The sequence below is a fragment of the Chelonoidis abingdonii genome, chromosome 8, assembly GCF_003597395.2.
Source record: "Chelonoidis abingdonii isolate Lonesome George chromosome 8, CheloAbing_2.0, whole genome shotgun sequence".
NCBI classification, from domain to species: Eukaryota; Metazoa; Chordata; order Testudines; family Testudinidae; genus Chelonoidis; species Chelonoidis abingdonii.
Genome location: NC_133776.1, coordinates 1,588,668 through 1,614,064, shown reverse-complemented (window position 1 = coordinate 1,614,064; position 25,397 = coordinate 1,588,668). Strand labels below are relative to the sequence as shown.

The window sequence follows — 25,397 nt, the reverse complement described above, 5'->3', positions numbered from 1 at the left end:
CCCCACGGTTTCCGGGGGACCCCTAGTGCACCAGCCCTTCTTGAGGTCACCACCTCTCTGCCAGGGTCGAGCTGCAGACTCCTCCGCCCCTGGGACCGCTCGCTGCAATCCCCCGGGGGACCCTGTTACTGCAAAGTCCTTCTCACTGGGCACACACTCCCAGGGGTTAATCACCCCTTCGTTTTACTGCTCCCCAGTCACTTACTGCAGGAAGCGCCGTCCACGGGGTGCAGTATCTCCCGCCGCTGCCACCAAGTTGTCACGGAGTCTGGCCCTGCACCCCTCTTCCTGGGACCCACAGTGACTTTTATCCAGCCAGTAAAACAGAAGGTTTATTGGACAGCAGGAACACAGGTTACAGCAGAGCTTGCAGGCACAGTCCGGACCCCTCCACTGAGTCCTTCTGGGGGTTCAGGGTGCTTGGATCCCAGCTAGGATCCCCTGAATTCCTCCCCATAGCCCAAACCCAAACTGTCCTGCCTCTCCTCCTCCGGCCGAAAAAACCCTTTGTCCCCTTCTCCTCCGCCCAGCAGCTCCCCCTCCCCCCTGCCGGCTCACATTACAACCTGACTACCTGTCCCTCACCTACAGACATCCCCTGCTTTCCCGTTCCCCACACAGACAGTCCCTACTCCATCACAGTCACCCACTGAACAAAAATGTTATTTATTATTGAATCATGCAACTCCCTCTGATGGAGACATACCTGCTGTGGGTGTCCATTAACACGTCCTGAGTTCCTGGAAAATAAGGTGCCAACAGGGTGCTTCGATTCCTGATGCACCACTTCCACAGGGTGACTGCTCCTACACATAGGGGGACTGATTTCACTCCTCTCTGGTTATTGATTTATGAGGCAGTTGTCAGGTTGTCTGACGTTATGAGGACATGGTGGGATAGGATGAATGGTAGAAAAACCTTGCAAGCTTCTCACGGTGCCTGGAGTTTCAGAAGGTTGATGTGCATCCTGGTCTCTTGGGACATCTAAGTACTGCACGATATGGTTGTCCATGTGGACTACCCAGCTGAAGAGAGAGGGGTCTCTAATGATCATCTTGTCTGGCAAGGATAATAGGAAGGGGACACCCACACATACCTGATGGGGATCCTTCCACCACACCAAGGAAGATGTTATTCTGGATGGAATTATTACTAAGGTATTCATGCTGTGTTTGACTGATGAATACACTCTCTGGAGCTACCCCTGTAGGCAATGTAGGTGAAGTCTGGCGAATGGGATAACGTACATCCATGAAGCCATTGCTCCAGAAGGAAAACAAGTTCTGACTAGAACTCAAAGGTTGCCTATAACCTGATCTATTAGTGTGCTCCTGGTGCAAAACCTGTCCCTTGGGAGATGAACTCTCGCCATGACTGAATCTAGAGTGGCCCCTATGAAGTCTATAGTCTGCATGGAGTGAGGACACTTTTCCAAGCCCCTACTGACTCCTCGGGAAGAAAGTCATTGAAGCATTGATGAGCTTGACTCATAGGCTTCCGGATATGTTTTGGAAACGAGAAGTCAACCGTTGACATAAGGGAAAACAGTACAGCCGTTCTGTCTGAAAAGAGCTGCTACTACCAGAAAGATCTTGGTAAAGACGCTCGGGGGCAGTGGTGAGGCCGAATGGGAGGACCCTATACTGAAAGTGGTCAGGGCCCACCACAAATCTGAGAAGATGCCTGTGGATGGAGTGAATATCCACGTGAAAGTACATGACCTTCATATCAAGAGCTGTAAACCATATGTCTTTTTCCAGGGATAGGATATTGATGCCAGAGCGACCGTGTGAAATCTCAGTTGGTGAATAAAGTGGTTGAAATTACAGAGATCGAGGATATATCTCTGTCTCCAACTACCCAACCTTTTAGGGACTAGGAACTATGTAGAGTAAAACTTTTTTCCTTGGTGTTGAAGAGCTGCTCACTCTATTGTTCCTTGCTGGAAGAGAAATTCCTCATGAGAATGGGGGTTTTGGAGAAGGTAGGTAAGTAAATTTGATTGCATAGCTGGGACAGATGATATCTAATACCCACTTGTCTGCTATGACACTCCAGTTGTAGAACTGGAGTGCTAAACAACAGCCAAAGGGTACGTGGGGATCATGTAGAGGCATCATAAATGGTTTGCACCTCTTGAGCTCATGTCACTGTCACGGAGTCCCCGGGCGATGCTCTGGAACTGCTCCCCACCAAGCCAGTCAGGACTTTGGGGAGCCTCCTCTCCCTTGGAGCAGACTGTCTCCAGGGCCAGAAGCTCACACGTCTTCACCTCCTGGGTCTCTCCTTGGAGCATTCAGCATCCTCTGCCCCTCTGTGCGCTTCCCACAGCGAGCTTGGCCAGGCGGGGTCTTGGGGAAGCCACCTGCACCCCACTTTGCAGTCAGACGTTGACTCTCAGTCAGCCAGTAAAACAGAGGTTTATTCAATGACAGGAACAGGGTCTAAAACAGAGCTTGTAGGTACAGCAAACCGGACCCCTCAGCCGGGTCCATTCTGGGGGTCAGTGAGCCAGACCCCCAGGTCTGCACTTCACTCTTTGTCCCCAGCCAGCTCCAGACTAACACCCCCTCCAGCCCCTCCTCTCTGCTCAGCCCCTTTCCCGGGCCAGGAGGTCACCTGATCCCTTTGTCTCCAACACCTTCAGTTGGCACCTTTGCAGAGGAGGGGCCCAGGCCATCAGTTGCTAGGAGACAGAGTGCCAGGCATTTAGGTGCACTGGCCCTTTGCTCTGCAGCAATCACACACACACCCTTATCCCACCACCTAGATACTTAAGAACTGCCTAGGGGACACTGAGGCACCAACACAGTGTTCAGAGCAACATTAAGAACATTCCCAGTTCGTCAGTCACAAAATATCTTTTTACTGGGGGATAAGATTGAGGTGGTGCTGTAGGCATGGCAGGCGCAGGAAAACGAGAGGTCTGTACTCTTTGTCTCTTACCAGGAGGGTCAGAACACTGCTGGTGAAATAATTATGGAGATGCTGGTCTAGGTTTATAAGGCTGCCTGTGACACTTCCCGTTTAGGGCACCTGTATATATTCCCACGGAGCAGAGGGTGGCCCCAGAGTCCTTTAAATTATGTAAGGACTCATGAAGGAAGGCAAAGGCACGTGCACAGGGCAACAAATACTGCTTGAAAAATTCTCTGACCCCCAGGGTATGAAGTGCATGCGTTCCCCCAGTGGAATACACATAGAAACCTGCATTCAAGGAGGGAGGACAGTTATGGTCAGTGTGGATGTGGTACACCAGAAAGAGTGGCGTATGTGCCCCAACAGCCCAGTAGAAGTCTGTGTAGAGCCAGAATTCTTTATTCCATCCCCCCCATCACGAATAAGGTACAGAAATATATGCCTAAGAGGAGCAGAATGTCTTGCTTATGTTATGTCACGTGGACAATACATTATTGAATATACAGGCTTCTGTAGCAGACCCAAAAGAACATCAGTCTCAGATTCATGCATGTATTTATTTTGAAATCCCCTGTACTTCTGCCAAAAAGTGTAAGGATCTGGGGAACAAGGTCCTCCAGTTCCAATCACTTCTCCATCACAAGGCTTTGCTGCATCGTGGCAGCACCAGCAGGGAATGGGCACCTTTCTGCTCTAGACTTGGGCTAAGCAATCCAGGCTGGGTCCTTTTTACCTCCTTTCTGTGTCTCTCCAGTTGAATTCCCTTGCCTCCATGAACTGTCTGCAACAAAAACCTAAGTCAATAAGGATCTTGGTGAAAGCAAAAGGTTCATAAAATATGGTTTTGGTTCCAGGTTTGTGTCTGGGTTTTTACAAAACCTGTCAAGCTTTTGGGTATTGGCTGGACCCCTCTCAAACACATTCTACCTTAACTTTTCTTAAACAAAGTTCTTTGTCCTAAAATATTTAAATGTATTTCCATTCTGCAGTATGGAAAGGGTCTCAGCCTCACTCATGAAGTGATGTTTCCAGACTCAGAGCAGGACGGATATGGCAGTGGCAGGAACAACATTGTTTAGACGCAGAAGACTGGCAAGAAATGAAAGTGTCACCATAGAAGAAATGCTATCAGCACACCTCGCTGCAACCATGCAGCACTGGAAGATCTCAATAATGAAGCAGAAATGCATCACTATCCTTAGTAAAGTACAAGTTACAGCCTCGACAGGGCCTTCATCAATCCATGATGCAAGACTACGGCCACTGTCATTGTTTCCAGATATTAATCTGGTGTGTGTATATGCACACACATGCCCCTTACTCAGCAAGAGTGCATAGGGACGGAGCTGAGCTGAAGCCCACTGAAGCCAATGGGAGTCATTCTATCCATCTATTTCAATGGGCTCTGAATCAAGCCCTAAATGTGTGACAGGGGGAATTAGAGAAACATTTCTGAACACTAACAACAAAAGCTATGAAAGTACACGCTGTTCATTTACATTTTTATTTCAAATAGCTTCAATCGTAAAAATGATTTTACAAGGCTATTTACAATTGTAATGTACAGTTATGCATGTGTGCCTCTTTGACAACTGGGTACCATTCTAGAGCAGCATTACATGTTTTTAAATATAAAGACACAGTATCACTTCTGATTTAAACTAGCTTTCTAAAAATAAGAGGAAGGTGAGCTTCCAGAGAACACTAAAATCACAAGCCTTCTATTTTTGTTAGTTTCAAGGAAGTCATCACCTAAACTAAAAGTAGTTTCTGGTTCAAAATTATCAAACAAGCTGCAATTGATTGAAAATAGCTGTAAAACCCTGAAGCTGTACTGTATAAAATTAACATATTCAGGACTCTAAAAATTGTCAGAAAACCACCCCTTTCCCTCAGACATACAAAAATCTAATTTTATAATTCAAAATTTCATGGGAGAAATTCTAAAGCACTTCTTAATCTTGAATGTTGTGATGACCAAGGAAAATACTAAAAAATTTGCAGCATAAAAAAGCATCCTGTGTTTGTTTAATGTTAGTAATAATATATACATAATACAGTAGAGGATTATTTACCAATATCAGATTAACTGGTTCAGAACAATCTTCATAAACACAGAAGAAATAAAATAAATAGAATAAAAACCTGTGACCATTTTAAAAATAAAAGTGCAATTGTAAGAGTTCCCAATTTAAAGTTTACAAACGAATCTAAACAATCTTTGCTCTGTAGTTGGCTTCTCCACTTTGACTCAAGCATTATTTGCAGGCTATTTTACAGCAGACTTGGTTATATAATGTCTGAAATCTACAGTTACCACTAATTATATCTGAAGGGAAGGAGAACTTTAAAAACAACCCTGAGGGATAGACATGTTAAAGATCTGGTTATTTATTTAAAATTTTTTAAAAGTTACATTTATTATTTAACAATTGCTTTCCTGGGTAGACCATTCCTTTACGAATGTGCATAAATATTATTTATATCAGTCATATTTATAAATCCTAACACAGTGAAGTAAGACATATACAGATTTAAATTTAGGTCTGTATACACTTAAATAATTTAATAAGAAAATCTGAATCAAACTCTTCAGTGTGAGGCTGAATTATATAATAGAAAGAAAAAAGACCATCAAGAGTATTTAGTCGGACCCATTAAATAGTTCTGTTCATCTGAATTCATTAGCTTTCAAGAACAATTTACAAAAAGGTTTCTTTTAAGCACAAACTCTGAAGTCCAACATACTTCAACGTATGAACTGAACTTGCTAATTTGGGGCCAGATCTAGTTTGCTAGCTTTCTGTACACCTGACAAACCACATCTTCCTTTCAAAGTGATACACAGGCAAATAGAGCTGAACCCTGCCCTGAGGTAAGAAGGTGCAATTCCCAGGGACTTCAGCAGGAGCTGCGCCTACTTCCATGGCTGTATTTGAACCCTCAGAAGTACAAAACCTTGCAAGAAAAAGAAAAATTTTAAAGGATTTTTTCCCAAAAAAGACAGATGATCTGTTATTCTTAACAATAACTAACTGTTCTTGGTCAAAGACCCTAGCTGCTCAGTCATATGATGTCAAAAGCATCCACTAACTTTGGTGCCCAACTTGAAGAACATAGCACCGGACTCTCAGAGGTGCTGAGCACCCACAATTCCATCTGGAGTGAAAGAAACCTGCAGGTGCTCGGGACCAGTGAAAATCATGCTCTCGTTTTCACAAGCCATGCACCCAAAAGTAATGGAGACACTTGACAATTTTGGCCCTAATTAAAAAAATTAGAATACTCTTTAAACAAACTCACTGCTCTTCTAGCAGTTTACTCCTTATTATCTGGATATTTCTAATGGGCTGGTACATGGAATATTCTCATCACAAATGAAAGACTGACTTTAACATCTGACCGAGGACAGATGGATTAGCAGTTTGTGGGAAGAGCACTGAGCAATAGTACTTGAAAGATGCAGAGCATGTGCACATTTTTCTCTTCACTTTTGACTGAACAAGCAAGTTAAAATGAATTAAACGAACTCAACCCCCCCTGTAAGTTAACATTTAAACAAATATAGGATCTGGTCGTAAGTCACAGCTCCAAGGTCCAAGATGCATAGCTTCATGGAATCTTTCCACTAAAGTAAAATATTTTCTATAAAGGGGAGATATAAAGAATATTCACTCAGCTAGCAATAGCCTTTCCCCCCAAATTCCACACTAATGAGATATTTAAAAGACTCAACAGCGGCAACATCAGTAACAGTGATCCAGTTTTTACACTCTTCTAAAGTTACAAATATTGTTTGAAGTTTAACAGTATAAAAGGCAGGAAAAGGACAATTCTGGTCTGCACTACTGATTACAAGCTGGTAAATGCCTTCCCAAAATAAAAGAGGAAGCGAACTGTCAGTTGCCATAGGGGATAGTACATCACAAGTGTACTATTAATTCATGAGGAGTAACTGTTAATGTAACTGCTAATCTTCACAGTCCTAGAGGAACCCTCCAAAGCATTTACACACCAATTATTAATCCCAGCGTTGGCATGGCATATTCAACACCGTCAAGGCAAGGAGGACATTACCACACACTCCCTTATATGGAAACACAAAGGAAATAGGCCTGAGCTGCAAAACTCCTCTTACTAAAGAATCCTAGAGAATGATAGCCTCCCTAGATAACTTTAACAAGCTATCCCTGGGATTTTATAAAGGGGAACACTCCCTAGAGTGGAGCAATTTCCAGAGTTTTCATACAGTCCTACAGGATTTTTAGTATAAGGGTCAGAGCTGGATTTCTGGTGTCCTCTCCCAAAGTTCAGCGTTGCTTAGATCAGTCAATTTCATGGAGTTAAAAAAGGCAGTCCAACTTTTAGCATGTTTTATTCTTTCAAAAGAGCAATAGGAACTGACTGGAGGAGTTTTTCCTCAATGTCTTACTGTTTTTTTTGGTTGCCAAAGGCTTTGGGTTTTTTACCCATTTTGATAGGCTTCTAAAACCCAACATTTTTGAAGTTGCTGCTGCTTACCGTCTCATATTTGCAATTTCATTTTCCAAGTGGCCTAGTACAATGCTCTTTGGCACCACCTCATGGTGAAACTGTGCACTGACACTTTAAGTACTTGGCACCACTGGGTGGAAAAGGTAGTTGGTTTGTTTGTTTTTAAAAAAAGAAAGATCCAAGGCAGCCCAATAATTTTATAACAAGATCTGGACTGTGGCTCATCTGTTTCCATCTTAACATTGCTGCACACAACTACATGGTAATTAAGACACTGGCAGACCAATCCTTTGGTATTTATACGCCCTTGTGCCCAGGATTAATATTTGCTAATGCTAAGGACACGTGAAAATGATTTTCTGTCTCCTAGCAGTAGTTCTGCCTTGCTGGTGCAAAGGTGTTAAAAATCGCCCAAATGATATACACAAAACCTGGTCTGATAACAGTAATCTAATCCCTTTGTTGGATGGAGTAAGAACGTATGGAGCCACCAGTCAGTTAAATGCAATAAAAGTAAGATGTAAGGGAAGAATTATTTGGCGTAGGTTCTTCAGCATCCCCTTTCTCAAAGATCCCAACAACCTGTCCTTCTGTAGCCTATGACAATTCAGGATTAGCTGAAGAGGATGGTAAGAGGAAAGTGATGCGCTTCCTTCCTCCTAGGGACTGAGCACACAGTTTTTACTGCATTCCCAGTACCTGGAGGGTCAGACTTAAGGTCTAGCTGCAAGCCCAAACTCTTACCTGTCCCACAGCTGGAAACGCTCTTGAACTATTAGGTACGAACCTGGGTTTAGTCCATGTGAAATGGAGGGATACACACTAAAACTCCAGGATCATCTTACAGTCACAAAGCTTTCTGATAAAAAGTGAAGAAGAAATAACTGACAACCCTTTCCATGTGGTTTCTATGGGTCTCCAGTACTGCTGTGAAAAGGCTGTGTCAGACAGCACACTGTGCTCACACTGCTGTTGGAACACAGGGTGGAACAATTACCACCAAATATTAACATTCACCAAATACTCAAAGGACCCTATTTAACTGCCCTGCAGTTTAAACCTTTAAATACAGCTCACTTTGGACAACTGAGGCTTCAAAATGTAGTAAAAAAATGTTTCTTCTAGCTCAGTGTTTTTTAATGTATAATTTGTATGATGTCCAGCTCTGAACTTTGTATTCAGAGACCAAATAACCGGAAACATTTGTACTAGGAGAACGCTTAGCATGCTGCAATACTAAATAAAGCCATAAAATTACATAGCTCTGAATACTGCTAAAGAAACATACCACTGAGATTCATTGTTATGTTACAGTGATTACTGGATATGAACCATTTTCCTGGGTTGGATCTTTAGCTTCTGTAGTTGTTCTAGGTTTTGGTGGCCATTCTGGATCAACCAACAGTTCCTGAGCTAAGTGCATGTACTTGGCTTTTGGAATCTTCTTTCTGCAGCCGAACAGGGAGGACAGGAAGCATCCTCTCCAGCGATCCAAAGGCTCCTGCAGACGGGACAGGGAAATGAACAGATATGAAAACTAGGCTGCTAAGAGAAAAATACTTTAAAACCACATCAGAAATTTTACAATGAGACATCAGAAACAAATCTGACTTTCATTATGAATTGTTTTGGTTTCTGATTCAGAAATTGTTGTCATTATACAGGATCAAGACAGTGTGGTGCAGAGTTTACATATAGGATCGCCTACCCCCTCTTCTGCATTGTGGCAGCAATAAGATTTTAAAAGGTAAAAATGCGAGGAGAAAATAAGATTCTGCATCACAGTATCTAGGTCTCATGCACCAGCAATCATTTTCATGTTCATTTCAAAGTGTTCATGGTACGGACTATAACTGTACTGGTTCAGAGGAACTAGTCAACTCCCAAAGTAAACTATTGAGGAGTAATGGCCTTAACACACTTTTTGTGATGTAACTGTGTCTGTTTGATGCCCAAGTTTTGTGAAAATACGTCTAAATATTTTACACATATACCCATTTGTTCAATGGTATCCAACCAACAATAAGCAGTAAGCAATTTAAACTAACCATGCCTATCTGACCATGTGTGCTATTAAAAAGCATGCAAAGCAGTGAATTAGAAGTAATCTGCTAATCTGTCGGAATAAATCACTCCGTGTTTATTTTTAAAGTCTTCCTCACTCCCTACATACTAAATAGGCAATACATGAACCTTACAAATTTTACTCCACTAACTGGAATAAATAGACAAACACACTGCTATCATTCTCAAAATATTTGGTTCCTCCCATTTCTTAGTCTACTGTGTTTACTGGGTATGACTGCCATTCTGGTGGATATAAGTGATTGCTCTTATGCGCCGTGGCTTAGATTTTCCCCTGTGCCCAATGCTAGCACGAGCCCTAGGCATCAAGGCAGTTCTCAAAATCGGGCTCAATTTTGACTGAAGCAATGGCTGGGCTTTGTGCAGGCTCTCTGCCCAGAGGCAGACAAACACTAGAAGGTGTTAAAGGTAATAACCAAGCCAACTGTTTTACTACATTGCATTTTCCACAGACAGTAGCCTCGGGGTGGTACCAAACGCAGTTTGCTGACTATCTCTTGAGGTGGAAGAGCTGCCAACACCGTCACCTTCTACAGCAGCTTAAAAAGTAGTAGTAATTTACCATGTCTATCATTTTGCTTCCTGTTGTTTGTATGTACTATAAATTACTGGTCTCACACCTTTTTCTCCAACACTAACACCTTTTGAAGTCAATTTAATTCATTTCATTGGGAGCTGGCTCAAACCCACAGTTAAGAACCCTGATTTCATGAGAATCAAAACATTTCTAGTCCCACTCTACTGATCTGCTGACATGCAGACTACTACTACGTGTCTGGAATGAACATTGGTGACACTGAATGTGTTAGTCTCTAAAATTCTAAGTGTGTTATTTTGGAGTGAAAAAACAAGTCAATGGAAAAATTAGAGAGGTCTCACACTGTTTCTCAAGTCCTGTAAGTGAAGCTAAACGTCTTAATGTACACTTACCTGCTTAGGACATGTTTACAATAATATTTAAAGATGCTTCTGTTAAACTCCCTTTTAATTGTAAAGTTATAGAAATATGATAAGACACTTTTTAAAAACAGGTTTATACAGGCAGAAAACAAACACACCTATATACCACTACGAAATGCATGGTAAAAAACTAAACTAATCTGCATACAGTTGAATGATTGACAGCAAAAATACTGGTCTCCAACCTGAGGTGGCTGGGATATGGTGAGGCGATATTCTCCTTGTTTGTCTCGACTGAACACAACCTTCCAAAGGATCATGTCAAGGAGGATATTCTGTGAGACATTGCAGTGAGTGGGAAGAATTAAAAAGACTAATGATCATTTGTTGTTAGCGTGCATATAAAAATAAAATCTGAAACGGTGATGTAGGCATAATTAACTCAGTGCAGAACTAAACTCAGCTTTCATTTGACAACATTTATTTTTATTAGTATTTAAGAGAGAAACCATCATCAGTATTTAAGTGCTTAAATGAGGGTTTTAAGAGCACGAATATATGCTTTACATTAATTGCAACAATTATGACAACTGCATTTACACAAATAGGATTTTTTTTTTAAACAACAAGTTTTGACACTACTATTTTAAGAATCTCCAGTAAGCACTGAAAGTTCTAAGGAAGGTTTGAATTAAGATTCTTTTCTCAAATCATGTTCTGCATTGTGATTAGTCTGATATTTTGGGTATTTATTGAGCAGTGCTGATCACAGTCCAAAGTTAGTTATTAAGTGAACCAGAGCAGCAAACTGGTCAGGGTTTCCGAGGGCACAGGTCAGATGCTGTGCTCAGAGGCGGAGGGACTTGGTGAGCTGTGTGTCTGGTCTGTCTGTTCTCTAGGAAGGTTGCGTGGCTGGTCTGTGGACCCCTGACCAGGCTAGGTGAGACAGGTCTGTCTATGTCGCAGCGAGGGCAGTGTGGCTGCAACCCTGTGGTCTTTGAACAGCCCCAGGGTTTGAAGTGTCCGAGAGGTTAACCCTGCCCTGTTAAAGTGGGGGTGGAGCTGAGCAGTGAAGATTAGTGTATAGTCAGTTGCCAGGTGAACTCCTGAGGTAGGCAAATAAGAGTGGCAAGCTGGTGAGTTTTGGAAGGAGTCTGGCTCATTCTGTTGGAGGTATAGCTCTACTCCAGGTAGCAAATGTGGACAAGAGAACAACTGTGTGCTGCCTCAGACATGCTATGCTTACGTTTCTGTCAGAAGACCAACTAGATCTCTGGTGCATGAATGTAAGCTGGTGGCCATACTACAGGAGAAAATATGTGGTCTGGAAGCATAAGTTTCAACACTTCTTTGACAGCACATTTGGAAATCATTACCATAGACACAACAAGGGGAGGAGTCTGTGAAAGGGGAACTGGAGAGAACAGAAACCGAAGAAATGGGCTGATGATTCAGGACAAAGAGCAGAGAGAAAACCAGGAGGTATTCAACCCAGCTAAAAGTACTCATTCAGTATCAGGTACTCAGTGAAGCAACTGCAGAGGAACCTGTTTCCGGAGGAACAGAAGAGAAAGCTAAAAGAGACATCCCTCATGGGCATCCTTGCGTTATGAAGCAAACAGCTACAAAGACAGGTTTTTTACCTGTCTCAAGAAGACAAACAATCCTCATCAGTGACTCCATATGAAGAGTGGACACTGAATTTAGCAAAGGACACAAGGAGAGCAGGATGATGTGCTGTCACCCCAGTGCGAAAATATGAAATGAAGTGCAAGAAGGGTGGGGTTATTAAATCTTCTGGCAAGTCTCCATTGGTTCCAATACTATGGCATCCCACAGATTACGGAAAACTTCTGGGATCTTGGAGGGGAGCTGAAGAGGAGGAACGTCCAAGCTATCTTCCTGGAGAGCCTTTTAGTCGCAAAAGCAAGGCAAGGCATAAAATATTGGACCTGTACCATAGACAGTGCAACGGGCGTGAAGCCGAAGGTTTGGATTTGTGGTGAACTAGGCCATATTCCAGTGAGAGACAGGGCTATATGAATGCGACCAGCATGCATCTCACAGGCAGCTCATCATCTCGCTTAGACACTCACTAGCTGGGGCCAATGAGGGGGACGGGATATTAATCCAATAACCCAAAGGGCAGGTGCTAAGGGGGAAGATGCGGTATTAATTCAAACTCCGTGTGTCATGAACTGAACTGATATGAAAATGTGAAGAACAAATCTAAAGAATGTAGGAGTCTTAGTGGACAAACAGCTGACAATGAGCTCCCAATGTGATACAGTGAAAGAAAGGGCTAATGTGATCCTTGGATGTATAAACAGGGGAGCAATAAGTAGAAGCAAGGAGATGATTTCACTTCTGTGTACAGCATTGGTGAGACCAATACTGGACTATGACATACATTTCTGTGGCCACATTTTTAAAATGATGTTGAAAAATTGAAGATGATGCAGAAAAGAGCCACAAAGATGATTTAAGAAAATGCTTTACAATGAGATATTTAAAGAGCACAATCTGTTTAGTTAATCAAAAAGAAGAGAGGTGACTATTACAGTGTGTAAGCACCTTCAGGGGAAAAACATCAGGTATGAAAGGACTTTACTCAAGACAAGAGCCAATGGCCGGAAACGGAACCCAGAACAGCACAAAGTAAAAGTTAGAGACACATTTTTAACAGAGGATGATTAACCATTGAAACAAATTATCGATAGAAGTGGGGGATTCTTCATCTCTTGATCTCTTCAAATCGAGACTGAAGCTGTTCTGGAAGATATGTCTGAGTCAAATTCAATTTACTGGGTGAAATTTAATGTGATATACAGGAGGTCAGACTAGAGGATCTAATGGTCCCTTATGCTGTTAAACTATGAGTCATAGTTATGATCCCTATCACATAAGGATAGTGACACACACTAAAAAAATCAAGAGTCAGAGTCTGTGTTCAACATAGTTCACTGCTGCTGTACATTACATTGAATTCAATAACGATGCTTAACTCAATTATTCACCATATTTCTTATTATATTAATTATCTGTCTTATGAAACTTTAAACTTTGTGGCCTTAACTTTGCCTGAAAATATATTAGAAGTACAAACATAACTGTACTCCATCAGCATTTTATACAGGATGTAATTGTAGCCCAGGAAAAGGCTACATGGAAAAGGCCACTTGTTAATCTGAGCTACTTACCTCTACCAAGACGGATACAATTGCATTGATGATGATGATGATGAGAATTGTTTTACGCCACTCATATGGTACACAAACTAGCTGCAAGACAAAGTTGTCACAAGTGAACAATGTCCACTATATGCATTGAACAGTTACACACAAAAAAAAGTATACATATGAAATAAAGCAAATTTGAAACAACCTTCGTTGTAAACCTTGAATTTTAACTCCTATTTTATTGCTTAAACACGACTCTTTGTGATAGGGCAAATCATACTTATCTGCAGAGTGCATTCGGTAGTATCACTCTCATTCTACAGTATCTTGCTGAGAAATTGTTAAGGGTTTTAAACACATGCCGCTTCTGCATTCGTTAGAGCTAAAGGGATTTTTTTTTAAATAAAAATTAAAAAATGGTGAAACTAAATTTATATTTGGCTCTCACTTGACTCTATAGATATATGCCAGATTTTCACTCAGCTTGTCTTCTGGTAGAATTTGAACTCTAGCCTTCAAAGGGTCAGTCTAGCCAATGGGAACTTCAGACTGGAAGAGACGCCAGCCAACTTATTTTATGAGGTATGAAGTTTATGTACCTGCTTGTTGAATCTTACCTCAAGAACCCTGTCAATGGATTCAACTGGACACAACATGATGAATAATGTGAAGATATAAATAACTATCACAGATATTACAAACAGAACTGTAAAAAGAAAAAGAGAAATACAACATTAAACATACTGTCATGCTTCGTGTTTGCATATATATCTATTACAATAATCCCCGAATAACAGTTCACAACATGTATTTTCCATTGGTAGACCATATACAAGTACATATTACATGAAACAGTCTTGGATTTCTCTCCTGCAAAATTATATTGCAATGCTTTTATTGTTAATGCAAAAAAGCCACCTTAAACCTCTGGTTAATTCTCATTAACTTATGAAAACAATGTAGCTTACGTGACACAACTTACAAGAAGGCTTCCCTTTTCACAACAACAGAATATACATCTCAAAGCACACTGCAGTGGTGGATATAATCCTCATTTCACTTTAGTATGCATGCACATGTGTGCATGCGTGTGTGTGTATATATATATTTTTTTCCTCCATTAATCTTCTAAAACAATATATACCATACATATAATTTCAGATAAATACAAAATGACTAAATTATAGGAGTTCAAATCAACCACTGCCCTAGCAACAAAAAGTTACAGATTTTAGATTACTCTTTTTTGCACTCTCAAGAAATGACCATTTTTAAACAGTAAGTTTTGAGGCCCAAAATGCAGACCAGAATCTTTCAGAATTCTGAAAAACATTAAAGCAACTGAATCTAAATCTAAAAAATCTGCACGTGAGATTTCTAAATACACAAAACTACCTTAAGGATATTAGCAAGCAGATTTAGTGTATGCAGCATGCACACAGATTTAAGAAGTGAAAAATGTTATTAGCCCGTGTCTTGAACAAAACAGCAGTGGAATGCAGGAGTATTCTGCTACCAAAATCATTGAGTCAATAGAGAAACTTCATTCAATACAGTGGTAATGACTGTATTTAGGTGGTTTTCCCAGAGAGCACATACCATTTAAATTTCATGCATCTTACTTTGGAAAAAAAAAGTTAAAATTTGTAGAACGTGAGAATTTCTGCATTAACCTTCCCAAATTCCCAGAGGAAATCTTGACTATTCTACAATACTGCCCCGTCTCTTTTCACCTGAGAAACTATCACCTCCTCTTCTCTTGGGGGAACTCCACATTCTTGCAGCAGCAAATCTGTTACTGTAAAAGCAGCACAACATGTCCCTGAACAAATGTGCTAAGTGAACAAAATACACCTACTGTAATTTGGAATTCTTACTTAGAAAAATAGAGAGGAATTGTATATAATGAGAAGAGACTTACTATTTTTGTAGCAAGGTTGCCTAAAGGGCTTCCCTTTTGAAAAGACAATTGCCACTATGAGGTACTGGAAGCTGGAGATAAAAAACACCGTTGTGTTTTCATAGTTTTTGATATTGTGCTCATCATGAAGAGTTTCATTCTCATGTTGGAAGGAACTGGTGTTTGTGTCTGCTGATAAGTTATAGGCACTGCAACACAGAAGAACATTCAACATGGACTCAAAGTAGAAGATTACAGTAAGTTTTAGCTTTGTCTTTATTGTGAAAATAATTCCAGTATAAATTGCTACAGAGGTTATGGTGGGTATGTTTTGGACATTCTACCACGGTTAATGAAGTAATTCAGAAAGGCCTTTGTGTTAGGTGGTGACAGGTCATGAACAGGAGTTTCTTTTGTGCCCCGTGAGCTCTGAATTCTTTTGGGTTTCCATCGTGTCAGTTAGTGATACGAATTGTATAGGACTTATTGTTCTACTGCCTGTTAAGTAAGTGAATTTTACAAACTGAAAAACAAACAAAACGAGACAGGTAGAAATAACAGCCTGTAGCCCAGTTTGCTGCTGCTTCATAACAGAATGATAGAACTTCATCATACAGAGCTGAAATAAGCATAAAACCCATGAAGTTTGGATCTGAAAATTGCTCTTAAGTTCAGGGCTCTTCAGCTTCAGGGATCCAGTGCAGGCCCCACTTCTACTAACATTAACAACTGGACGTAATTGCTAAGGCTCTCTCTTAGTACACAAAACTATCATCCCTTCCTTTCCACCCTCCAGACAGTGATGTAAACACTGACAGTCCATCTCTGATGGTCTCTTGTGGTCCTTGCAGCGATTCCTTATAAGGCGGTCACAGAACTCCCCCAGTACATTATCTTCAACCCTTAAAATACAGTTCCGTAGTGTTGTACACCGTGGTACTGCAGCTCAGTGAAACTTCTTCTGTACTTCACCTCCTCTAGCAGCTCAATCCAATAACACACGCTTCACTAATCCTCCTAACCCGGACAAAATGAAGCCCATTACGCCGCTGGCCCTGATCTAACTTCCTGAGCATGAGACGATTATTCCTCTTCCCCCAAGAGGGCAAATTGTATCTCACTCTCTGCTCCCCTTGCAGCATCCCCAGCCCTTTGCCAATTCTTCCACACACCATATCCTGATCATCTGACATGACCCCACCTTCTCCCTACTGGTCCCCATGAGTCTTACAGGCAGCAGGAAAAAGGGAGACCTCCAGTTCTGTGACAGAGGCTGGCAGGTCAAGCTGAGGCCCACTCAAGGCATGAATCCCACTGTAGTTTGATTCCAAGAAATCAGATGCCTTTTCTCCTTCCACGGCAAGGAAAACTGCACATTAGCCATTTGCCATGCAAAATGCACCTTGGAATTTCCTAGTTACCAAAGGGGATTAAATTATTTATAATCCATTCCCCCTAATCAGTGCTACCATATTCTGTATTTACCCATGCACAACTTACTCTGCCTGTGTGGTCGAGGGCTTATACCAGGGTTGCTGCCGGACCCAAATAAATCCTATGGTTTGAAAACCAAGGCAGGTGAAAATCTGAGACAGAACTGAGCAGAGAAGTTGACCTGAGATGAGACCCGAAGGTGGCCTCTGTGCAACAAGCTCCTTCCAGGCAGGATTTAAACTCACTGTATTGGGAGAAAGAAAATCAAGGACAGTTTATAATCTGCACGTTTCCCACTATTATTTTGTTTAACTTTTATGGAGTGAGGCTATGTCTATGCTAGGAGCTCTGGGCAGGGTGACCAAACGTCCCAATAAAATCGTGGCCATCCCAATATTTAGGCATTTGTTCCATGTTCCGATCGATGTTAGGTCAGGATGCAATTTGTCCCGATATTTTGCAGTACTCCATTTTTGGGGGAGTTTTTTGATCCGCCGGTGACTCCCCCTCCCCAATGTGTTTCTATATTTTCTTCCTCTCATCTGGTCACCCTACCTCTGAGTGTGATTTCCCTGCACCTGCACCATAGCACACTAGCTCTCCTGGGACTTGCAAGAGGATAAGTAGCCATGGTAGCACAAGTAGTAGCCGCCTGAAACTGGGAGGGGTACGCACTCGGCATGGTTCAGCCATGCCTCTGGGCTACCATGACTACTCAGCTGTTTATACTCACATAGGCTTGATGAGAGCTAGTACAAGTATGTGTCTGCAAGCCGGGGACTCTCACCCCTACCTCGTAGCCTAGACAAAGCTTCAAAATGTTCTACTTGTGACTTTCAGATATTTGCATTGTCCCAAGTTGCTTTGGTGGTCCTGTGTGTGTATCAATTTGTATCAGTTTGTACAAGGCAGCATCTCGATAGGCTGCTGCCACAGAGATGGTGAAAACCAGCCTCCCATTGGCTAACCCAGCCTTGTGGCACCCAGGGGAGTAACAGCAGAGGTAGACCGAGCTTCCCATCTTCATGGCACCTGTACGAATCAGCAGCAATTACAGGTCCCCCGTCTGTGTTTTCAGACAGTATACCTCGAATTCAAGAGCAATAATTCTTCTGTTAATATCCCCTGAGCTAATCATTCACTGCTTGCTTTCAAGTGTGGATAAATACATATGCCTACAGCGCAAGTGAGAATGTATTCTCTTGTGCATGAAAAAAATCCATCTGTGAAAATGTAAACAACAAAGTGTAATCGCACCATGATCTTTTGGATTAAAAGAGTCTTAACTCTTTAAATAATGCCTACTCGCTTTTGGTCAAATTTCACCCTCACTGTACTGTCAAGAGCTGCATTCATGACATCATGGCTGCTAATCAACTTTGCGTGGTGCCACACCGTGACATACCTGAGCTCCCGCCGATTTAGTGCAATACTTTAGCATTAGATTTTCTAATTCATACACTCTTTGGGGGATATTCCCACAGTGGGGGATATTCCCACGGTTTTGTTCACCCTTTTCTGCTACATTCCCTTAAGGAGAGACAGACATAAGTGGCATCTCTATCTTGGGATAGAAAGGGAAGGAGAGAAGGAGGTTCCTGTGTTCTTGCCTGCCGGTGTGTATCAGGTATGGGAGGTAGAAGGTCAATCCCTCCTCCTACCTATCCCTGGTGCGCAGAGACTGGGAGAACAGCTGGCAACGAAACAGTAACTACTGACTGAAAGTAGAAATCACCCAAAAAAGGACAAGGGCCACAAGAGACCTGTAGCTGCACAAGGACAACCAAGAACATACTTACTTGCATGGCAGACATAGTTAACAATGTACATTTAGACCACTGACATGAACAATGGGATTGAAAACATGAAACAACAGGATTTTTACCTTCAGGTTTTTTTTTAAATAACCCCATCTCCCTCCCATACTATAGCTATATGCAGAACCGTAGAAGAAGATGCAGTGGGACACCTGTCAGAAACTTGGGGACTTTATCATATAGTTTATTCATACTTTTGAGATGGCACCTTTACAGTTACCAAACCAAAAGTCATATTGATGTTAGTAGGAATATTTAACAAGATACTAAAAAGTATGTGCTTGAGATGCACAATTTGCTCTTTTTTCATAGTTAAACAAACAGCTGACTGCTAATAAAACAAAACATCAGAAGTAATTCAGCATAATACTCACTGGTAAAGACAACAACCAAAATGATTGCCAGATCGATAAAAAGAAACTGGAAATCTCCTAAATTACTCAGGATCTATACAGAAAACACAAGTGCAATATTACTTATTTCTTCACAGTAAGAAACATTTTACAGCTTTTTAAAAAAATTCATTTGCATGAATACTTGCACAGAAACTTTATAAACCATGGGTTGATCCAGTAATGGGCTGAGTATCCGAACTCTGTGGGAGTCAGGAGTACTATGCCCCTTGCAGGATCAGCCCCTGTGGTAGCAATGTTCTGTATGACACTAAAGCATGCAGATTCAAATCAATTTCTAGATAGTTTTTCAGTGTAAGTTGTTTTTTTGGCCAAATTAGTAGCTAACAATGCTGCCTACACCCAGCAAACAAAGGCGATCTTAAACCCTGAAGCTCCCCAAGAGTTCTACACAAGAATATCCCATTCATTTAATCACACAGCAAATGGCTCTAAAGCTGCCACTCCAAAACTCCCTTACTACTAACTGGCATTCGGAATTAAAGATACAGAGGTGAATTAACCAACAACAGTTAAAAGTGGAGGGAATTTCCACCGAGGGCCTTTAAATTAAGACATTTCTTCCAAATTCCCCATTTTCTTCCCCACAACTCAGTATCTTCCAGTTGCTCTCTCTCAAGCTGTATGTCATTACTGACGTGTCATTTTGTTTACAGTACTGTTCCTTTGGTAGTTGTTGATATTATGGCATGGTAACCAATGGAAAAACAGGTCTTCATTCTACACGTTCTGTTCGGTTTTAGTACATTATTGCTCTCTCTAGGTACATACCTCCATCACAGCAGTTCTGAGAGCTGTTATAACCTGATTTGGGGTTTTTTGCCTTTAATAAACAGAAAATGTTACCATAGTATTCCTTATACTAACTACTGAGAAGGACATGAAATACTGTGAATACCGTGGTAATGTTAGTTAGTTATCAAAGGCAAAGTTGTAATATTTCTAGATGACCATTATATATATTATCTAGAGAACGAAGGCACGATGAATCTTACCATAATCACCAAGCTCTCAAAGAAACTGGCAGTACATTAATTTGCACCAGCCAGAGGTTAATTTGCTAATCTTAAACCCTTTGAATTATATTTAATAATGTTTGAGTGCTATATTGTCAAATACTCACAGAATATAGTAGGGTAACGCTGAAATACTGGATAATGCTGTACAAAGCCATAAACTTAAATACGCAAAAGGAAGTTATTAAAGCAGCACGGCCTTCCCTGTAAAAACAAATACATCCACATAACTAAAGCCATTTAAGCCAACAATTATAGCCCGGTGAACAAAAAGATAGCTAGCACTGAACAGAATAGCCAATGCAGTGAGATATTTTCTGCTAAAGATTGAAAGGTCAAAGACATGTAAAGAAACTGAAATGAAAAAAAAGTAGGGGAAGGAGGGTGAGAATATATTTGCTAACTAATCACAATTATGAACATGCCATCTACAGAGAAACACCAAATTTCTGCTTGATGCTGTTTAATTTAAAAAAGATTTACTGGAAAACCAATAAATAAATTAAAATGCACCTCTCTTCTATGGTGGCACATATTAACTCAACAGATTGCTCTTTGTGTGCATTCAGAATCAGATCTGCTGACTTCAGGCAGACAAATTACTTTTGAGCACTTATTCCAGAGCCTGCACAGCTGCAGTATACTGAACCAGATTCTATTCTGGCTCATGCATCAGGAAAGTTGTTAATGAAGTTCCAGTTACTGGGAGAAAAATCAGTTCTCAGCAACTCCATTTGAAATGTCAATAGGTGTCCCCCAAACTTATCGCTAAGGCAGAAGTTCCTGAACAATTTTTATAGCTGGTGATTATGCACAAGCAGGAAAGAATATTGCTTGCCTCTCAGACCCCAAGTTAAGTTTGTAGGGACTTACAAAACCTAGAAAGAGACACCTTTATACATGTAAACAGAGTAAATCTGGTCCAGAAATCATTGAGATAAACATGAAACTGCACATTTCTCCTTTACTGTCACTCTTCAGAGCAGAACTGCACTTCAGGGCATGAACAGAATCTGTGGTGCGAACAGCGGCTTTTTCAGTCCTGAAATGGTCTCTCTCCAAGAGCACAGATATTAGAATTGTTGTTAAAGCTGCCTGTAAACACCAAAAAATTAATCCTGATTTCTAATGGCAGCAAATCAATTAATTCTTAGGAAATTTAATATTCCTTCAGACTACTTCGGATGGCTAAAGGCTCACTCACAACTTTAAGGAAGAAATTAATTTTACGTGGACAAAAATTGGGATAAAAACATATGGGATCATGCTGTGGAAATACAATACATTACTCACAGAATGCCTTTACTAAAAGTGAAAAATATTAAAGGTTATGTCTGATCCTCAGGATCCAAACTGGGCCCCTCTCAAATCAAATAGGAATTTAAACAGTATATGGAGAAAAACAGGCATGCACTGCTTTGATTTCATATTGGGGGCATATAGGATATTGCCTTGCACACAGTGCTATATCACTTCTACTTACAGGAAACAGCTTGTTGAAAAGTCTGAGGTGCGTTACCTGATAAGGTTTGGCACACAGGAAATACTAGGAGTTCTGGAGGTGAATGGTGATGCCACAGAAGCCTCAAGTTCAGACAGTGATATACCACCATGGGCCTTCTTCAGTGCCTGCCAGTTATCATGAGGATAGTTAGAGATTTTTTAATAATCTTTTAGCTTTAAAATTCACAATAATGTGACAATAGCTCCTTAAACAAAATAGAAGTGTACTTACACCACAGTCATTTGCACCATCTCCACACATGCCAACATAGTAACTATAAAAATCAGACAAGTTTCAGCATTCTACTTCATTGCACAACTGTAATACTTATTCCATCTATACTGAACACTTTTATACAACCTGACACTTTCCAAGTGCTGTACAGACATTAACGAATCTTCAGGATAGTAGGTTATTACTATTATCATGATGTAGATAGGGAAACCGAGGCAGAAAAGTTAAGTGACTTGCCCCAGGTCAAGAAGCAAGCTATGGTCAACGACATAGTCAGGATTAGAACTCAGAACTTTGTGACTACCTTTCCCATACTTAATCTACTGAACCATGCTGCCTCTATAGCCTGGGAAAGGTGTATCTTGCAATATTTTGTTACATATTTTTCAAATTATTTCTAAGATATCAGATGGAAACTATCCCTAACACTAGGGGAAAAAATACAGTTGCAAAAATAAATCAGCCATTAGACTAATCCCCATAAAAAAAAAAAAAGGTAAGTGCCGATTTGACAGGACATGAATAACCGAATAAACAGAATTCATCCCACAAATATTTACTTGTTTAATAAGTAGAATTTAACTGAGGATATTAACTGTTCACACTAAGGCAAGTAACAAGATTTTTGATTATGCCTCAGAAACACATTGGTCAATTTGTCTAAATTGATGCTGTACCAAATTAAATTCTTCAGCTGCAACCTCCTAAAGAAGCAGCTATTTCAAAAAGCTGAGTTCCACAGTCCTCCAATAAATGACACTCTTTTTGAAAGAGCTCTATTAATTGTCCAATTTGCCAACTGAGATGTTATAGTCTAGCCTTTTTACCAGGCTAAATGTAAATAGCTCAAACAGTAAAATGCTCTGTTTCCCCCCAGGAACATTTTTCTAACACACTAAACACCCAGCATTTCCAGAAACAAACAAATACTTACTCCACATTTTGTAACGCTTCCACTAGCTGGGTTTTCTGATCAGGTGCCATGCGGGCAAATACAGTGCCATGCAACACCAGCTGAAAGACAACGGATTTCTTACCAACATTAGTCTCAGTGCAAAATCTGCACACCATCCAAAAGGCCAAACGCCAATCAGGTTACTAACCTTGGGCACAAGGTCCTGAAAATGCTCCAGTATAACTGCGAATGACTTTCCATTCATTGCAAAATGGTATTTAGTCAGTTGGAGGTCCTCAAGACTTTCATGGACTAATTTAATTGGAATATCCTGTATCAAAAGAAGGAACTTTGGTTATTTTAGTCATAATATACTTACCCATATTCTTCATATTTTAAGGCACTATATAAAGGACCAACAGACAAGACGGTTACTCACCTTTGTAACTGTTGTTCTTCAAGATGTGTTGCTCATATCAATTCCAGTTAGGTGTGTGCGCCGCGCGTGCACGTTCATTGGAAGACTTTTACTCTAGCAACTCCGGCGGGCCGGCAGGTCACCCCCTAGAGTGGCGCCACCATGGCGCCTGATATATACCCCTGCCGGCCCGTCCGCTCCTCAGTTCCTTCTTGCCGACTACTCCAACAGTGGGGAAGGAGAGCGGGTGTGAATGGATATGAGCAACACATCCTCGAGAACAACAGTTACAAAGATGATAACCATCTTTCTGCTTCGGTGATTGCTCCATCCATCCAGTTAGGTGATTCCCAAGCCTTAACCTAGGTGGTGGGTCAGAGTGAGAGGTGCAGCGGGTAGCATGGCAGAGCGAAGGCTGCCGTCACTTCTGGACTGCTGGACCGAGGGCATAAGTGGGGGGGGGAAACGAAAGTATGGACGAGGACCAGGTCGCTGCCCGAACAGAGTTCCTGGATGGTCACGTGGCAAGGAAGCCGCCGATGAGGCTGTAGCCTGGTAGAGTTGCAGTCATGTGCCCGGAGGGCCTGGGCCAGTCATGAACAGGCCCGGATCAGGACTCGTCACCACGCAGGAGGAAGTTTCTTGAGATGAGAACGCACACCGCCTTTAACACGGCTCGCACGGCCACCAAAGAGTTGGGGGTTTTGCGGACGGCTTGGTTCGCTCTATATAAAAGGCGGCGGCCCCTATGACGTCCAATGAGTGAGCTGTTGCTCCCTGTGAGACGAAGGGTTTGGGAAGAAGACAGGTTAGAAAGATCTCCTGTTGAGGGGAAGGACCGGAGAACCTACCCGTCAGCGTAAGGGAGACAGGCGGTTGTGGTCTCAGCTGTACTTTGTCCTGTGAATACGTTAAAGGGGGAAATCCACCTAAGCCCGGGCTTCCGACAAGCCCGCTCTGCGGAGGTGATGAGGCACCAGAAAGCGGTGAAAGATCAGAGAAGGGAGCAAGTTGCCAATGGTTCGAATGGAGGGGACATGAGTCTGGCCAGAACCAGGTTCAGGTCCCAGGTGGGGGCGGGGCGGCGAATCTGGGGGTAAAGACACTCCAGACCCTTAAGGAACCTAGTCACCATTGGGTGAGAAAACACCGAGCGGCCATCGCCTCCTGGGTGTAAGGTAGAGATGGCCGCCAAATGAACCCTTAGAGATGACACCACCAGGCCCTGCTGTTTGAGGGACCAGAGGTAGCCAAGGATATTAGAGATGGAGACCTCAGTGGGAAGGAAGTTCCGTTCCACGCACCAGCACGTAAAACGCTTCCATTTGGCCGAATACGTCGCTCTAGTTGAAGGCTTCCTGCTCCCCAGGAGCACCTGCCGCACAGGGGTAGAGCAACGCATTTCAGACCGGATCAGCCACTCAGGAGCCACACCGTGAGGTGCAGTGACTGAAGGTCTGGGTGACGGAGCCTGCCGTGGTCCTGAGTGATCAGGTCCAGGTGAAGAGGCAGGGAGACAGGGTCAGCCACGGACAAGTCCAGCAACATGGAGTACCAATGCTGTCGGGCCCATGTCGGAGCTATCATGATCAAGCGTGCCCTGTCCCTGCGCACCTTCAGAAGGACCTTGTGGATGAGTGGGAACGGTGGGAAGGCATAGAACAGGTGCATCGTCCACGGGATAAGGAAGGCGTCCGCTACCGAACCCGGTTCAAGACCCTGGCATTTCCTGTTCCCGCGGGACGCGAAGAGGTCCATCCGGGGACATCTCCATCTCCGGAAGAGCGAAAGAGCGACGTCCGGGCGAAGGGACCACTCATGGGAAAGGAAGGATTTGCTCAGATGATCTGCCAGCGTGTTCCGAGCCCTCGGGAGAAAGGATGCGATGAGGTGAATGGAGTGGGCTATGCAGAAGTCCCAGAGTCTCAAGGTCTCCTGACACAGGGGAGAAGACCTCGTGCCGCCCTGCTTGTTTATATAATACATGGTCGTTGTGTTGTCGGTGAATACCGAAACACAGCGGCCTTGAATGTGTTGGCGGTACGTTTGACAAGCAAGGCGGACCGCCCTCAACTCCCGGATGTTGATGTGGAGGGCTAGCTCATGAGGGGACCACCGGCCTTGGGTCCGCAGGGCCCCGAGATGGGCCCCCCAGCCCAGGCCCAAGGCATCCGTTGTCAGGGATACCG

The 25,397-nt window shown here is 42.3% G+C and overlaps 1 protein-coding gene across 2 annotated transcripts in view; it reads right to left on the bottom strand.

The window, feature by feature from the left end:
• Window positions 1-4,409: 4,409 nt before the first annotated feature.
• ATP13A3 (ATPase 13A3) overlaps window positions 4,410-25,397 on the bottom strand; it is an 81,966-nt gene continuing 60,978 nt past the window's right edge. The window contains exons 21-33 of one of the 2 annotated variants that reach the window (XM_032778134.2): window positions 22,999-23,121; window positions 22,830-22,909; window positions 21,893-21,935; window positions 21,677-21,786; window positions 20,265-20,361; window positions 19,103-19,175; window positions 16,978-17,155; window positions 15,499-15,686; window positions 14,195-14,283; window positions 13,599-13,679; window positions 10,644-10,733; window positions 8,702-8,914; window positions 4,410-5,877 (exon numbers count right to left, since the gene is read on the bottom strand). In XM_032778134.2, coding sequence (XP_032634025.1) covers window positions 8,717-8,914; window positions 10,644-10,733; window positions 13,599-13,679; window positions 14,195-14,283; window positions 15,499-15,686; window positions 16,978-17,155; window positions 19,103-19,175; window positions 20,265-20,361; window positions 21,677-21,786; window positions 21,893-21,935; window positions 22,830-22,909; window positions 22,999-23,121 — 1,350 coding nt within the window. In that variant the 3' untranslated portion in view covers window positions 4,410-5,877; window positions 8,702-8,716. Of the gene's footprint in view, window positions 5,878-6,496; window positions 6,565-8,701; window positions 8,915-10,643; window positions 10,734-13,598; window positions 13,680-14,194; window positions 14,284-15,498; window positions 15,687-16,977; window positions 17,156-19,102; window positions 19,176-20,264; window positions 20,362-21,676; window positions 21,787-21,892; window positions 21,936-22,829; window positions 22,910-22,998; window positions 23,122-25,397 lie in introns of those variants that run through there. The other variant, XM_075069042.1, reaches the window with a different exon arrangement.